This window comes from Oncorhynchus mykiss, chromosome 25 (assembly GCF_057628025.1).
Source record: "Oncorhynchus mykiss isolate SJ-2025 chromosome 25, ASM5762802v1, whole genome shotgun sequence".
NCBI lineage: Eukaryota > Metazoa > Chordata > Actinopteri > Salmoniformes > Salmonidae > Oncorhynchus > Oncorhynchus mykiss.
Genome location: NC_143046.1, coordinates 56,578,239 through 56,595,887, shown reverse-complemented (window position 1 = coordinate 56,595,887; position 17,649 = coordinate 56,578,239). Strand labels below are relative to the sequence as shown.

The window sequence follows — 17,649 nt, the reverse complement described above, 5'->3', positions numbered from 1 at the left end:
GAGAATGACCCCAAGCATACTTCCAAAGTTGTGGCAAAATGACTTAAGGACAACAGAGTCAAGGTATTGGAGTGGCCATCACAAAGCCCTGACCTCAATCCTATAGAAAATTGTGTGGGCAGAACTGTAAAAGGGTGTGTGAGCAAGGAGGCCTACAAACCTGACTCATTTACCCTAGCTCTGTCATGAGGAATGGGCCAAAATTCACCCAACTTATTGTGGAAGGCTACCCAAAACGTTTGACCCAAGTTAAACAATTTAAAGGCAATGCTACCAAATACTAATTGAATGTATGTAAACTTCTGACCCACTGGGAATGTGATGAAATAAATAAAAGCTGAACAAAATGATCCTCTCTACTATTATTCTGACATTTCACATTTCTTAAAATAAAGTGGTGATTCTAACTGACCTAAAACAAGGAATTTTTACTCTGATTAAGTGTCAGGAATTGTGAAAAATTGAGTTTAAATGTATTTGGCTGAGGTGTATGCAAACTTCAACTGTACATTTTTCAACCATTTTCCATCCTAAAAATGTGCCTTTCGTTTCCAAAAACCCATATGTTTAAGATATTTTCAAATTTCTCTCTGAGGGAGGATAATGAAAGTTCACAGAAGTAACAAGTATAGGTAGACCTACCAAATAAGCTAGTGTATTTACTGATAAACGTTTATGTATTATAAAGTGATTAAAAGTCGTAATTCAGTTACCAAATCGGTAACGGAATTTCCGCAATTGAACTGGCTACAATTGAAAATCATAGTGTTAACAAACCACCGTTGAGTCACCTGCTACTGTCTTTCTTTCCACTAGCATACTGTTATGTTCAGCTCATAACTATTTTCTTTCATCTTGTAGTCAAAGCAAGACTGAAAACTGAAAGGACAACCAGACTTGTGCTGATTCTCCTTCCTCTCGCACACCTACTACGTACCCTCTTTTTCATTTACTGTGATGTCGTAACTTGTGAAAGAGACATCTATGATTGGTTTGGTCCGGACCAACTGGACCAAACTTGGGGGCGGAGCTCATTAGAATAATAGCCAGTGTGTAAAATAATACCCAAATATCCAAAAGAAGGATAATGCATATTTCTACTTTCTTTTATGTACCTATTCAGGATACATCACATGAAGATAATTTAGATTAATATCCATAAATATCAATTTCTGTATAGTACAGATCAGGGACCCATGATGTAATTACATTACTGGATGTAAATCCAATTCACCTACTGTAGTTCAATAACCAAGATATATATCAAACTCAATGTGTCATGTCATAGCTGACACCCCATTCTTTCTGCAGACATATTTGAAACCTAATTCTGAGGAGATATTTAAAGGTGCAATATGCAGAAATCGCTCCGACATTTCCTGGTTGCTTGATTTCTAATATTACTCCTAATTTCAGTCTGATGACAAAGCAGTGTAGAGAATCACTGTACCATCTAATCCACTGTGAAATATATTTTCAATAACCATTGTATTTTCAGCTGTTTTTGAAGCTGGTGTACAAAAAGTAAAAGTCACAAAAACGAAACTTAAGAACGTAAGCATAGAAATAGCGCACATAGTACAGATCTACCGCTTCTAAGACTTGCTTTCAATGAGAATGACAGTTCTATAAGTCGCATTGCTAGGTGCATTTGGTCAGGTCGCCCAAAAGTTACACATTGCAGCATTAACAGAGTTTTTGGAAAACGTGGTCGCATAGTTGGTTGTTTAGCAACAAAACCGACTTGTGCAGCAACTAAACTCAGCAAAAAAATAAATGTCCTCTCACTGTCAACTACGTTTATTTTCAGCAAACTTAACATCTGTAAATATTTGTATGAACATAAGAATCAACAACTGAGACATAAACGGAACAAGTTCCACAGAAATGTGACTAACAGAAATGGAATGATGTGTCCCTGAACAAAGGGGTGGTCAAAAGTAACAGTCAGTATCTGGTGTGGCCACCAGCTGTATTAAGTACGGCAGTGCATCTCCTCCTCATGGACTGCACCAGATTTGCCAGTGCTTGCTGTGAGATGCTACCCCAGTCTTCCACCAAGGCACCTGCAAGTTCACAGACATTTCTGGCTGCAATGGCCCTAGCCCTCACCCTCTGATCCAACAGGTCCCAGACGTGCTCAATGGGATTGAGATCCGGGCTCTTTGCTGGCCATGCCAGAACACTGACATTCTTCTCTTGCAGGAAATCACGTACAGAACGAGCAGTATGGCTGGTGGCATTATCATGCTGGAGGGTCATGTCACGATGAGCCTGCAGGAAGGGTACCACGAGGGAGGAGGATGTCTTCCCTGTACCACACAGCACTGAGATTGCCTGCAATGACAACAAGCTCAGTCAGATGATGCTGTGACGCCCCTGACCATGATGGATCCTCCACCTCCAAATCAATCCCGCTCCAGAGTACAGGCCTCGATGTAACGGCCATTCCTTCGAGGACAAATGCGAATCCGACCATCACCCCTGGTGAGACAAAACCACGACTCGTCAGTGCAGAGCACTTTTTTTTGCCAGTCCTGTCTGGTCCAGTGACGGTGGGTTTGTGAACATTGGCGACATTGTTGCTGGTGATGTCTGGTGTGGACCTGCCTTACATCAGGCCTACAAGCCCTCAGTCCAGCTTCCCTCAGCCTATTGCGGACAGTATGAGCACTGATGGAGGGATTGTGCGTTCCTGGTGTAACTCAGGCAGTTGTTGCTGCCATCCTGTACCTGTCTCGCAGGTGTGATGTTCGGATGTACCGATCCTGTGCAGGTGTTGTTACAAGTGGTCTGCAACTGCGAGGACGATCAGCTGTCCGTCTTGTCTCCCTGTAGCGCTGTCTTAGGCGTCTCACATTGCAATTTATTGCCCTGGCCACATCTGCAGTCCTCATGACTCCTTGCAACATGCCTAAGGCACATTCACGCAGATGAGCAGGGACCCTGGGCATCTTTCTTTTGGTGTTTTTCAGAGTCAGTAGAAATGCCTCTTTAGTGTCCTAAGTTTTCATAACTGTGACCTTAATTGCCTACCGTCTGTAAGCTGTTAGTGTCTTAACGACCGTTCCACAGGTGCATGTTCATTAATTGTTTATGATTCATTGAACAAACATGGGAAAGTGTTTAAACCCTTTACAATGAAGATCTATGAAGTTAATTCGTAAAAATCCAAATGTCTTTGAAAGACATGGCCCTGAAAAAGGGCAGTTTCTTTTTTTGCTGAGTTTGTGTCAAAACAGACAGGGTTGGCTTAGATTGTTGACAACATGTCAATTATATTTAGTCTCCAATGTTTATTGGAAACAAATACATTTGCACAATTAGCACTTGTCTCAAATATGTCATTACATTTGTTGGTTAGCTAGCCAATCTGAGCCATATAAGTATTGACATGAAATCAGTCAAAACAAGACATGGTATCAAGAACAAGATGAAACTAGCTGAAACAAATCACTTAAGATTCCCCAAAAGGCAGTTTCTTGACACTGTTGCTTTCTGGCCATCCAGAATCACAACAACTCAGACTTCTGCCCCATTGAAGAGTGCGCATCGTTTTTTTATAAAGTTGTCATCTATTAAAAAAATATATTTAAACCTTGGAGATTTTACTGTAATTCTGTTACTTAACTTTGCGTCTGCACAGGTCTACCAGCAAATGTGTTTTTTTCGTGAAATCTGTGTAAATTGTTCAACGTTGTCCTTGTGCATAGAGTCAGTCGTGTAGTGGCGGGTATACCCTGTATACACACTTCCTTAAGCCGTATCAATTAACAATGTTGACGGAACAGATCAGAATGTTTAGCTTAAAATGTCGAGCTATTACTTATTCAGCAATATGCACACAGCAGTAGGCCTATGCGCGAATGCTCCAAAAATGCAATTGGCAGGAAAACTCATTCTAAAATGTGCACAGCACATGCGAGCAGTTTCGTGGACAGAAATGTAAATATCTGTTCAAAATGTAGAAAGCGGGGCGATCTAATGATAGTTGTTGTATCATGGGTTGCTATGATTAGGATCAGGCCTTTGGCTGCTAAACAATGAAAAGTTACAAGAAAAACAATAGAACAGGAGAACGCATATGAGGAAGTCTTTCTAAAATAATTGCCCCCATGTTTCTATGGGGGGGATTTTGGCGATAGACTACTGTGATCCAGGCAATATATGTCTCAGAATATGAAGTAAAACATCCAGGTTTCAAACAATTAGAGAACAAAAGAAACAGTTCTGACTCTTCTGGTAGATGGAAAGGCTTTCCCAAAAACCTCTATTTAATGTTAACTAGCTACAAAGTAGCCAATGCCTGGGGAAACTCCATCTCATGCACTATATTCTTGGGTTTTCCCCAAACCCCAAAAGTGGTCTCCTGATATGGTTTAAGCTAGAGGTCGACCGATTATGATTTTTCAATGCCGATATCGATTTATTGGAGGACCAAAAAAAGCTGATACCGATTAATTGGCCGATTTTTATTTATTTATTTGTAATAATGACAATTACAACAATACTGAATGAACACTTATTTTAACTTAATATAATACATCAATAAAATCAATTTAGCCTCAAATAAATAATGAAACCTGTTTAAATAATGCAAAAACAAAGTGTTGGAGAAAAAAGTAAAAGTGCAATATGTGCTATGTAAGAAAGCTAACGTTTCAGTTCCTTGCTCAGAACATGAGAACATATGAAAGCTGGTGGTTCCTTTTTAACATGAGTCTTCAATATTCCCAGTTAAGAAGTTTTAGGTTGTAGTTATTATAGGACTATTTCCCTCTATACCATTTTGTATTTCATTAACCTTTGACTATTGGATGTTCTTATAGGCACTTTAGTATTGCCAGTGTAACAGTATAGCTTCTGTCCCTCTCCTCGCTCCTCCCTGGGCTCGAACCAGCAACACAACGACAACAGCCACCATCGAAGCAGCGTTACCCATGCAGAGCAAGGGGAACAACCACTGCAAGGCTCAGAGCGAGTGACGTTTGAAACGCTATTAGTGCGCGCTAACTAGTTAGCCATTGCGTTGGACTAGTTAACTGTAAGGTTGCAAGATTGGATCCCCCGAGCTGACAAGGTGAAAATCTGTCTTTCTGCCCCTGAACAACGCAGTTAACCCACCGTTCCTAGGGCGTCATTGAAAATAAGAATGTGTTCTTAACTGACTTGCCTAGTTAAATAAAGGTGTATATAAAATATATATATATTTTTAAATTGGCAAATCTGCGCCCCAAAATAATCGGCCATTCCGATTAATCGGTCGACCTCTAGTTTAAGCATTATGGAATTGGAACACCCAATTTTGTTGTTTGTCTATTCAAGCTTGACTTTGAGAGTGAAAACCTGAATATTTCTGACTCGGTTGACAGCCTCATTTATTTGTTTCAATAGTAGTCCTACTATTAGACTACTAGCACAGTACAGCTTGGGTTTCCTGACTGTGAAAGACCAATATGGGATTTATCATTTTAGGTCATTTGGAATTTGTCACTTTCTCATAGAATTTTTCAGACAGGGTGCCTTCCCTGGCCGGGCCATAGAGTTCACCCACTTCTCCAGACACCATTGCATAGAGTTGTATGGTTTGTTAAACTTTGAAATCAATGGTTTTTTTTATTAATTTTTATTTTGGCACACATTTTAAAGTGAAACATCTGAGTCAAAGGGTTATTCCGTTACCATGGAATTGCTTGCATGCAAATGTTTCCTCTAGTCCTAATTTGTAGATCATTATACAGGTTACCCATTAGATTTCCCCGTGTAGGCTCTGTGTTGCGAGACTAGTTTACCAGTCAGTGTTCCCAATACAAAACCAGAAGCACAGACACCCACATTTACCAGTATATCCACCTTTTCATCAGATACCTAGTAATCCAAAAGATCTCTAGGCAAAGGGAGTCAGGGAAAGTTTGCTGTGAAGCTGCTCACTGGCTGCTTCCTTCTGCACCTGGGTAAATATATTGCTTCCTGGCTCCTAACCTTTTTCTAGGGGCCCTAAGGATTCAACTACACAGGTTACAAGCTTGGAATGGTTGATTAGGCATGGAAAAATGTGTTATTTTGCTCCTAAGGACGATCATTTCCCTGGCGTTGCAGTCTACAGCACAAATATATATTAAACAGTCGTTTCACAATTGTAATATGCTAGTAGTTGCGGCCACTTGTTTAACAAGTCACTCAGACCCAAACGCACTCGGTGTATGTTTTGAGAGTTTGTTTTTCCTGCCGAGTCAAATCTGACACGCCTGGACACTCAAACTTTTAAAAGCCATGAGGCTCTCGGGGCATAGTCGTGTGTGCATAGGTTTCTCTTGCACTCTCTCTCTATCCATCCATCCCTTTCCCCCTGCAGCCTTTCTGCTGAGCAGTGATCTACTGTATAAAGAGCATTGACCAGTGCTAGTTTAGTCAGCAGTATTAAACCTCTGTCCTCCCCAGGGCAAGGGCCAGGCTCAGAGCCTCTGCACCAGAGGAAGACAGGAAGGTCAAGGAGGAGGAGGATTTGTGGAGAAACTTGTTTTACTTAACCAAATGAGCCGCACTTTGACCCCCCCAGGGTTTATATTACAGACTGACTATAAGACATGGTTTCAGTAGATCTCCAGGAAGAAGGATGGGCAGCCCTGCTCTAAGTCAAGGTCCCAGGCACCTTATTGTTCCTGCCCTCACCTAGCTGGCACACCTGATTCAACTAGTCAAGCCCTTGATTAACCTAGTTGATTATTAGTCAAATCAGTCATGTTTGCACTTGGCTAGAGCAAAAATGTACTATTTTCCCTAGACGTTAGTGTTGGGACCTAGCCTAAGCCTACAGTTCATTTGGAAAGTATTCAGACCCCTTCCCTTTTTCCACATTTTGTTACGTTACAGCCTTATTCTAAAATGGATTACATTAAAAAATAAATAAAATAAATAATAATCTACACACACTCATAATGACAAAGCGAAAAACAGGTTTTTAGAAATATTTGCAACTGTATTATAACATTTAAAACAGATATACCTTATTTTCATAAGTATTCAGACCCTTTGCTATGAGACTTGAGATTGAACTCCAGTGCATCCTGTTTCCATTGATCATCCTTGATGTTTCTACAGCTTGATTGGAGTCCACCTGTGGGAAATTCAATTGATTGGACATGATTTGGAAAGGTACACACCTGTCTATATAAGGTCCCACAGTTGACAGTACATGTCAGAGCAAAGGTTGAAGGAATTGTCCGTAGAGCTTCCCGACAGGATTGTGTCGAGGCACAGATCTGGGGAAGGGTACTAAAAAATGTCTGCAGCATTGAAGATCCCCCAAGAACACAGTGGCCTCCATCATTCTTAAATGGAAGAAGTTTGGAACCACCAAGACTCTTCCTAGAGGTGGCTGCCCGGACAAACTGAGCAATCGGGGGAGAAGGGCCTTGGTCAGGGAGGTGACCAAGAACCCGAGGGTCACCGAGGGACAGAGCTCAAGAGTTCCTCTGTGGAGATGGGAGAACCTTCCAGAAGTACAATCATCACTGCAGCACTCCACCAATCAGGCCTTTATGGTAGTGGCCAGAAGGAAACCACTCCTCAGTAAAAAGGAACACGACAGTCCGCTTGGACTCTCAGACTTTGAGAAACATTCTCTTGTCTGATGAATCCAAGATTGAACTCTTTGGCCTGAATGCCAAGTGTCACGTCTGGAGGAAACCTGGCACCACCCCTACGGTGAAGCATGATGGTGGCAGCATCATGCTGTGGGGATGTTTTTCAGGGGTGGGGACTGGGAGACTAGTCAGGATAGAGGGAAAGATGAATGGAGCAAAGTACAGAGATCCTTAATTAAAACCTGCTCCAAAGCACTCATGACCTCAGACTGGGGGAGAAGGTTCACAACAGGACAACGACCCTAAGCACACAACCAAGACAATGCAGGAGTGGCTTCAGGACAGGTCTCTGAATGTCCTTGAGTGGCCCAGCCAGAGCCCGGACTTCAACCCGATTGAACATCTCTGGAGAGACCTGAAAATATCTGTGCAGCGACGCTCCCATTCCAACCTGACAGAGCTTGAGAGGATCTGCAGAGAAGAATGTAGAAACTCCCCAAATACAGGTGTGCCAAGCTTGTAGCATCATACCAAAGAAGACTCTAGGCTGTATCACTGCCAAGGTGCTTCAACAAAGTACTGAGTGAAGGGTCTGAATACTTATGGAAATGTCACATAATAAAAAGTCTAATTCGGGTTTTGCTTTGTCATTATGGGGTGTTGCAGCATACCACACTGCATTCCACTGCTGGCTTGCTTCTGAAGCTAATCAGGGATGGTCCCTGGATGGGAGACCAGAGGCTGCTGGAAGTGGTGTTGGAAGGTCAGTAGGAGGCACCCTCATCTAAAAAGTGATCCCAATGCCCCAGGGCAGTGATTGGGGACATTGCCCTGTGTAGGGTGCTGTCTTTCGAATGGGACGTTAAACAGGTGTCCTGACTCTCTGTGGTCACTAAAGATCCCATGGCACTCATCATAAGAGTAGGGGTGTTAACCCCGGTGTCCTGGCTAAATTCCCAAATTGGGCGTCATATCATCATGGCCACCTAATCATCCCCAGTTTACAATTGGCTCATTCATCTCCTCACCCTGTAACTATTCCCCAGGTTGTTGCTGAGAATGTGTTCTCAGTCAACTTAGTGGGTAAAATGTAGATTGAGGGGGGACAAAAACAACCATATTTTTAGAATAAGCCTGTAATATAACAAAATGTGGAAAAGGGGAAGGGGTCTGACTACTCTCCGAATGCACTGTAGAGTTTGAGAGGGAGATAAGAGAAGCAGAGAGTGGGGAGGTATGCCTCATATATTCCAGAGAGCTTCTTTTTTTTTAAGGACGGCAGATTTGGAATCATATTGTGGAATGTGTCCAGCAGCCTTCATGTGACCACATCAGGACAATGTAGAGGAGAATGTAGTGTGAAATGAAGATCACGAGCTGTTAATGTCTCCTTCCTCTGACTCTGATTCCTCTGATTTAGCCAATGTCTCAAAGTAAGCATCCCAAATGGCACCCTATTTGCTATAAAGTACACTACTTTTGACCAGGGCCTGTAGGGCTTTTTTTTTGTGTATTTTTATTTTATTTTTTAGTCTGCTCTGTGCAGAGACTGGCTTTTGATACGGTAATGGCTTTTGATACGGTACTGTCTATGTCAAGTAGGCTAGGCGTTGTTGCATTGTTTTAAGGCTCTGCGTAATAATAACATATAGGCTATATGCCCTCTTGTTTTCAGTTGATGATATCACTAGTGTGCTTTGTGCAATATGCATTCTGACTATGGTACCTCCTTCTCCACCAGCCTTCAGTCACTAGGTCTAGAGACTGTGTGTGTGTGCCCTCTTTGACCCTGTCTGCCTGTTTTTTTTTTTTGTTGTTGTACTGTACTGCTCTTTGTGTATGTGTGTGTCCTGGCTGTGTGTGTATGTACAGTACTGTATGTAAGTTTGTCTGAAGGCTGATAAGTCTGTCTGTGTGATATCCTATACACTGTCCTATGACTCATCCCCGCCCTCTTCAAAGGGAAAATATGGAGGTTGGCTGCTTAGGATGGAACATTTTCTTGGCGTTTTTCCCAAGTCGCACTCTCTGTTAACCCCTCCTCCCTCCCTTTCTCCTCTCAATCTTTCAACTCTCTCTCTCATGCATGTGTTCTCTGTCAGCTCTTTCTCTCTCGCACACACATGAGGTCTGCTCTCTCTATTTCCATCTCTCTCACCCTCCCCCCTTTCGCACTATCTATCTAAGTCTATCCATATGTCCCATCCCTTTCCACATATATCCCTCTCTTCTCTCTCTTTCTCTCCTACCTCTCATGTCCTTTTCCTCATTCTCCCTGTCTCTCCCTCTACCTCTCGCTCTCTCTCTCTCTCGCTCTCGCTCTAAAAGCCCTCTAAGAGGTTGATAGAATAATCCATTTCATATCTGGGCTGCAGCTGCTGAGCCAGTCTTCTCTAAGCATGCCGCTGATGAGGAGATAAGGTGTGTGCGGCACAGTGCGGTTCTTCGGGAATTTCCATTTGTGTGTACTTCTCTGTAAGCTGGGTGATGTTTTTTGTGTGATTCTGAGTGCATACGTGTCTCAGCGTAATCTTTTGTAAGAGCTGCCATGGTCTCCCTCATAATAATGGGTTAGGTCATAGACATAAGCAGTGTTATGCAATTCTATTTGATCTGTGCCAGTGTCTAAGGGGCTCGAGGTTGTTCTTTGGACAGCCACAGCTCCCCATCTCTCCATCCGTCCCTATATGTCTCATCTAAACTCGTCTCCTTCTCCCTCCTCTCTTCATCCGTCCGTCTGATCTGAACTCTCGCTCTCCCTCTGTTTAAACCCTTCTCCCTCCATCCATTCCTCCTAAACTCTCGTCTCTCACGCCATCTCTCTCTCTCTCTCCCTCTCTTCATCCATCCCATCTAACCCTTCCCCTCTCTCTCGCTCCATGTCAACTCCTCTCTCTCTTCTCTCTGTCCAGGATGTCTCAGTTCACCGATGAGCCTCGCTTCACCATCGAGCAGATTGACTTGCTCCAACGGCTGAGGAGGACGGGGATGACCAAGCCAGAGATCCTCCACGCCCTGGATACCCTGGACAGACTGGACCGCCAGCACGGACACAAGTTTGGACGCCGCCCCCAGACGCAGCCCCAGCCTGTCGGTCAGGGACCGACGTCCAATAGCAATGCTAATATGACGTCGTCTTCCTCGTCCAATAATGTTGTGGCGTCCTCGTCGACGTCCACGGCCGCCACACAGACTGGTTACCAGGCGAATGGGAGTGGCGGGAGTGGTCTGTCGCCGTCACCTAGCAACAACTATGATATGTCGCCGCCCCCTCCGGCGGTTGTATCTGCCCCTGTTGCTTTGGCAGTGGTGGCTCAGAACGGGTGTGGTGGGGTTGGTGGCGGCGGAGAGATTGTTGCCATGACGAACGGAAAGCTGTCTCCACCACGGTTTCCTATCAGTGTTAGTGCGGTTAGTGGTGGCGTGACGGGGAGAGGCTACGGGTTTGAGGCCAGCGAGGAGGAACTAGACGTGGACGACAAAGTGGAGCAACTCATGAGGTGAGGAGGAGTAAACTGAGTCTTATGCCTCGTTCACATGCTAGTCGGAAATAGGAAACTCTGACATTTCCGACTTGGAAACTCATTGAACTCGAGTTTCCCACTTGAAAGTACCAGAATCAACCAATAGGAAGCTCTACGCAAATAACTTGTGTTCATGTGAACTTGGAGGTCCCGAGTGTCGTATAGCACATGAACACAGCGTTATCTGAATAGGTTTACATGGTAGTCAATAGGCACAAAATGGGAACCAAACGAATGACCTTTTGTACTACCTGAACATGTCGGTTTTTGAATGGGTTTGTTCTGAGCTAGACCCCCCAGGCCTGAGTCAAGTGACATCTGTCTATAAACACAGACACCATAAGCAGACACACCGTGACGAAGCAGGGTGATGCTTTTCACATTAAGAAATTAGACTAGAGTGGGATTTACTTAAAAATAACTTTAATAAATACAGACTTGAAACAGGCAGAGTTAAAATGGCTAAAGACCAAGGGAGAGGTGTCAAAGATGCAAACACTCCTCACATCCTCCTCGCTTACACTGAAAACCAGGTGCCTCTCCTGCACCTTTGACCGCCTGCACACAGGCGGTCAGCAGGCGGTTAGCAGGCCAAATTAGCAGGCCTGCACACAGGCGGTTAGCAGGCCAAATTGGTGGGAGGCCAGTCAGTTATCAGTTAACCAATGCTTGTCCAAAAACACATGAACACACAATAGGTTATTAAATGGACAGTTTGGCTTGAAGTGGTTGGAAAGATATCAACTATGAATTGAATAATGGAATATATGCAGGTAACGTTATTATCTGGTTTGCTACATAAAATATGGGCTCTAATATATATATATATATATATATATATATATATATATATATATATATATATATATATATATATATATATATATATATATATATATAATATTATATACACACACACACACGTGTCCTGTCAACCCTGCAGCTGCTCTTTTGTAGTGTGTGCCCAGTGATAAAGGCAGTATTGATTAGATGAAAATGAAATGGAGGGAGAGAAAAGTAGCAGTGGATTTCTGGCAGCTCAGTGCTGCCTGATTCTCCCTCACGTTCTCCATGAAGGGGAATCAATATAAATGTAAATGAGAAGGCAGTGTATCGACAGAAAGACTGTGTGTCTCCAGTGTTCAGCAGGCGCTCCATCACATCAATCAGAACTGCTCTCTCTCCTTCTCTGTTTTGCTATCTCCCTCCGTCTCGCTCTCACTCTCTCTCCCTCTCTCTCTCCCTCTCTCTCTCTCTCTCTCTCTCTCTCTCTCTCTCTCTCTCTCTCTCTCTGCTTTTGTCACATTCACTCTTTCCGTCTGACAATCACACATGCAGCGGCACTTGGTCACACACAGACACACAGACACATTTTCTCTGCCATCACCCATATTCTCCTTGCTTTTCCTCAACCCCTCATATTGGGCTCCCGAGTGGCGCAGCGGTCTAAGGCACTGCATCTCAGTGCAAGAGGCGTCACTGGTTCAAATCCAGGCTGTATCACATCCGGCTGTGATCGGGAGTCCCATAGGGCGGCGCACAATTGGCCCAGCGTCGTCCGGGTTTGGCCGGGGTAGGCCGTCATTGTAAATAAGAATTTGTTCTTAACTGACTTGCCTAGTTAAATAAAAAATAAAATAAATATTTCCCTTTTGATCTTTGCTTCCTCTCCAACGCCATTGTACTTGCTGATCATATCTCCCTCTATCCATGGCTTATCTTCTTCCACTCTTCCTCTCCGTTTCTCTCGCTCGTTCCACAGACATCTCTCACTTCTTCCCTCGTCCTCTCTCTTTTCCTTGAACCGTCCTCTCGTTCGATCTTCCTAGCAAAAGGGAACAATGCTCTTTGTTTTCTCTCTTTCCTCCCTCACACTCTCTCGCTCCTCCCTCCCTCACACTCACCACCTCTCTCTCTCTCGCTCCTCCCTCCCTCACACTCACCACCTCTCCCCCTCTCTCTCCCTCCAGAAGGGACAGTGCCATAATCAAGGAGGAGATCAAGGTGTTCCTGGGGAACAGGCGTATCTCTCAGGCCGTGGTGGCTCAGGTCACAGGTCAGTATGCCCCCTTGTGGCTAACACAGCACATTACACATGGCACTTGACTGTGGGAGTGGGACTGTGGTCACTAGAGTTTGTGTGGATGTAATGAGAAACCGCAAGTACTTCATCCACTGTATATATGCAGTGGCAAGTTAATGAATCCCTCTCTCTGGGCCATCCTCTCTGTCGCTCTTACTTCCTCCCTCCATTTTCTCTCCCTTGCTCCCCCTGTCTCCAGGTATCAGTCAGAGTCGTATCTCCCACTGGCTGCTCCAGCAGGGCTCGGACCTCAGCGAACAGAAGAAGAGGGCCTTCTACCGCTGGTACCAGTTGGAGAAGACCACCCCCGGTAATGCCCACCACCACCACCCCCATGCCCAGACCCCCACCCGGTCCCACCATGCCCCCCACCTCCACCTCCTCCACCCCCAGGCAGACCCCCTTCTGTGCCCCCCCGACCCCCCCACCCTCAGCCTCCTCCCATCTGTCCAGTCCCTCTTCAGTTGTTCCACTCGTTCCATCCACTATTAGAGGACTCTCTCGAAGACCCTGTCCAAACTAGAGGGGTTATATGATGAGAGCTGATGGGTGCATCTATGAACTATTTGTTGATATTCTCGGGCTAGATAATAGTGATGGCCCTTCCAAATCCACCCTTATGTATCCCTGAACTGTTGTTTTGGCCCAATGCAATCCACTTTTCTAGGGGGCGCTCATGCCAAATCTGAGTGTGTTTATTTGTAGTCACTCCATGTGACTACACTACCCACATGCCGTCTTGTGCCCCCTCAGTTTCAATGGGCATACAGTGCTTTGAAAAGGTATTCAGACCCCTTGGATTTCTTTGCATTTTATTGTGTTACAAAGTGGGATTAACATTTGATTTAATTGTTAGTTTTTTTTTGTCAACAATAATAAAAATGAGAACTACAATATGGTCGTTGCATAAGTATTCAGGCCCTTTGTTTGGACAAGCCTAAATGAATGACTTAAATGACAGAGGAATACAAGTATACAGAACACAAATATTTCAAAGCATGCAACAAGGCACTAAAGTACTAAAGTAATACTGCAAAAGAAAAACATGGAAATGGAAAACACTATTTGGCCTAAATGCACACAACCTTATGTTTGGGGCAAATCCAACACCACATCACTGAGCAACTCCCTCCTTATTTTCAAGCATGGTGGTTGGTGGCGGCATCATGGTGTGGGTGTGTTTCACATCGGCAAATACTGAAGTTTTTCAGGGTAAAAAAAAATAAAATAAAACCGTGATGGAGCTTAAGTACAGGCAAACTCCTCGAGGAAAACCTGCTTCAGTCTCTGAGAGGAATTCACATTTTCAGCAGGACAATAACCAATAACAAAGTCAAATCTACACTGGAGTTGCTTACAAAGATGACCGGGAGTGTTCCTGAGTGGCCAAGTTACAGTTTTGACCTAAATCTGCGGAAATACTTGAAGAATGCTTTCTAGCCATGATCCCCAACGTCTTGACAGAGCTCGAAGAATTCTGAAAACAAAAAATGGAAAAAATAGCCAAATCCAGGTGTGTAAAGCTCTTTGAGAATTACCCAAAAGACCCAAAACAATAATCGCTGTGAAAGCGGTTTCTAACATGTATTGACTCCGGGTGCTGAATACTTATACAACGACTATATGAGTTATTTCAGTTTGATCCATCTCTAACATGTCATTGACATTCGAGTATTTTGTGGTTGTTGACAAAATAACTGAAATCCAGCTTAATCCCACTTTAACACAAACATGTGAAGAAATCCAAAAGGGTATGAATGCTTTTTCAAGGCACTGTAGCTACTCTGCAGACACACCCCATGCAGTATTGAAGCCTCCCCCACCCCCCCCCAAAATGTTCCATTCACAGTATTTGTCCCGTCCAATTCTCTGAGCTGTTACGTCCCATTTCAACCCCCCCCCCTGCAACCTGTTTCTGCCCCTACAACCCCATTGTCTGTCTATGACTCCTTCCTGTGTCCAGATGTGTCACTTCCCATTTTCTGTGTCCCTCCCTACCCTCTGGGCACAGCAGCCAATAAGCTATCACAGCCGCAAATATTCAAATACTCATTATTGGCTGGTGTATAATGAGTAGTAGTAGTACTTGTAGTTCTATCGCTACGATGTCGCTAAGACAATTGAGTAGAAATGTAAAGTGCTTTAAGCACGGTATAAACCTCATTTAATATGTTATGACGATGACTATAGCTAGGCCTTAAAGAGTACTGGTGTGTGACTGTATAACCATGGTGACAAAACTGTTTTTTTTTAATAAAAAGCAAACTTGTGAAATCACACCGGCCTCACCTCTCTGTCTGTGTGGAGGGGAGGGTGTAGTGATGAGCCCTGGTGGACTGTGTATGTCACAGCACCTATAGACGACTGCTGTATTAGCTGGATACGGCAGGGCTACTCCCATCCGGGCCTCCAGCTCTGCAGTACTGCCGGTAAAGTGTTCTTTATTTTAGGGTCTCAGTCGGGGTCTCAACTTACTGTTGAGAGTTAGAATAATAGAACACACAAGGTGCAATTTCAAAATTTGGTTGTGCATCAGCAGTTACTCAATTAGCCCATGTCAGCTAAATGTTTTTAGATTGGCAAATTAGTCTAGCGCTCAGGTAAACTTAAGCATTGTCGAATTACCGACCGGGATGGGGCCCAGTGATCATCTGTTTATCATATTAAAAACCACAAAAATGTGCCTCCACCATATGGCAAAATGTGTAGAATTGCAGGAAATTTGCTGTAAAACTGCAATTTTTATAGTTTTTTTTTGTGGCCCCATCAAAGTTGCCCATCCCTGATCTAGACAGCAGATTTCAACATTTATTTTAGTTCCAATCAAAAGCATGTATAGGTGTGAGTCAAATAAAATTGAGTCAGAAAAAGACCCAGGAAGCACAAGTAGCATCTAGGATGTTAATCTTTTAAAACATCCATTGACTGTTTCAAGGTGTTCCTGAGTTTCAACATCTTCATATGGACACAGTCCCAATCCACCTCTCCCTACATCTCTACATTTTATCATCAGAATGCTGTATGTGTGTTACAGCTACAGGCCGTATATAAGGCTTACAGCCATCATTGTTCATTAGGATAGTGCTATTGATCTATGCTGAAAACACTACCGCTCTTTGTATAGATGAGTCCTAATTTCCATACATGCACACCACACAGTCGCAATATAACACTTAATTCTTCTAAGAAATAAGGTGCTGAATCCTTTTCATAAAATGCACTCCATCAACTACTAAAGGAGAGCGCACTCCAAATAGTAGATGTCTGATGTTCACTTGATACAATCTTGGTTACGTGAGGGTTGTCTCCATGGTGACATCACGGTTGTGTCTACAGGTGCCACTCTGACGATGCGGCCCGCCCCCACGTCTCTGGAGGATGTGGTTGAGTGGCGGCAGACTCCGCCCCCTGTAAGCTCCACCCCCGGGAGCTTCCGTCTGCGCCGAGGCAGTCGGTTCACCTGGAGGAAAGAATGTCTGGCTGTGATGGAGAGGTGAGGAGGAGAAAGGGGAGTGATGGAGAGAGAGTTGAGGAGGGAGGGAGGGAGATTTGGTGAGTTGTTATAATCTAGATAAAGGCTGAGAGATTGGGGAAAGCAGCAGATTTGCCGTTAGATTTGGAGGAATGTGAATGTTGCCTAATAAATGATGTTGTGGTTATTTGTTATTTCCCAGTTACTTCAATGACAACCAGTACCCTGATGAAGCTAAACGAGAGGAGATCGCTAACGCCTGCAACGCTGTCATCCAGAAACCAGGTGAGAACCAGCAGGAGGAAAACATGGAAAAACGAAAGAGGTACATACTTATGTTGAATATTAATTATGGAGTAAGGACACTTGAATATGGTGCGTGCGTCTGTGTGTGCAGGGAAGAAGCTGTCTGATCTGGAGAAAGTCACGTCTCTGAAGGTCTACAACTGGTTTGCCAACCGCCGTAAGGAGATCAAGAGACGCGCCAACATAGGTAACGTTTACGACCCCTCGGGGGTGGGGGGGGGGGGGTCGAGTGAGTGTGTATGAGAGTGTGTGTGCGTACGGCTCAGATATGTTATGGAGAAGTTTTTATTTTTTCGAAGAAGAAGCAGCAATCCTGGAGAGTCATGGGATCGACGTCCAGAGTCCTGGAGGACACTCCAACGGCGATGACATTGAGGGGAATGACTTCCCTGACCAGGTAACCACCCCTAACAAGATGGAATGGTCCAGTTCTCTGCAAATCGTGTATCTGACAGCCAAGACATTCTACCTTTTTATAGGGGTGCTCTATCATACACATGAGAGAGATCATCCCTGAGAATGTAAAATGGTTTAGCCGATATCCACAGCGGTCGTTTTTGCGGTGTTAGAGGTGGAAATGCGTTAGACTGGTCAAATCCACTAGCGACTCTTGGCACTATACTTAAAGCAGACATTGTCATTGACTGCACGCATTAAGAAAAATCCCAGTTCGAACAT

The 17,649-nt window shown here is 44.0% G+C and overlaps 1 protein-coding gene across 9 annotated transcripts in view; it reads left to right on the top strand.

Moving 5' to 3' along the window:
• LOC110505329 (homeobox-containing protein 1) overlaps positions 1-17,649 on the top strand; it is a 34,534-nt gene that overhangs the window by 9,599 nt on the left and 7,286 nt on the right. For 4 of the 9 annotated variants that reach the window (XM_021584504.3, XM_090220603.1, XM_090220598.1 and 1 more), the window contains exons 2-8: positions 10,499-11,086; positions 13,081-13,166; positions 13,393-13,503; positions 16,530-16,686; positions 16,868-16,950; positions 17,063-17,158; positions 17,271-17,368. In XM_021584504.3, coding sequence (XP_021440179.2) covers positions 10,500-11,086; positions 13,081-13,166; positions 13,393-13,503; positions 16,530-16,686; positions 16,868-16,950; positions 17,063-17,158; positions 17,271-17,368 — 1,218 coding nt within the window. In that variant the 5' untranslated portion in view covers position 10,499. Of the gene's footprint in view, positions 1-9,878; positions 10,008-10,498; positions 11,087-13,080; positions 13,167-13,392; positions 13,504-16,529; positions 16,687-16,867; positions 16,951-17,062; positions 17,159-17,270; positions 17,369-17,649 lie in introns of those variants that run through there. The other 5 variants (XM_090220604.1, XM_090220600.1, XM_090220596.1 and 2 more) reach the window with 2 other exon arrangements.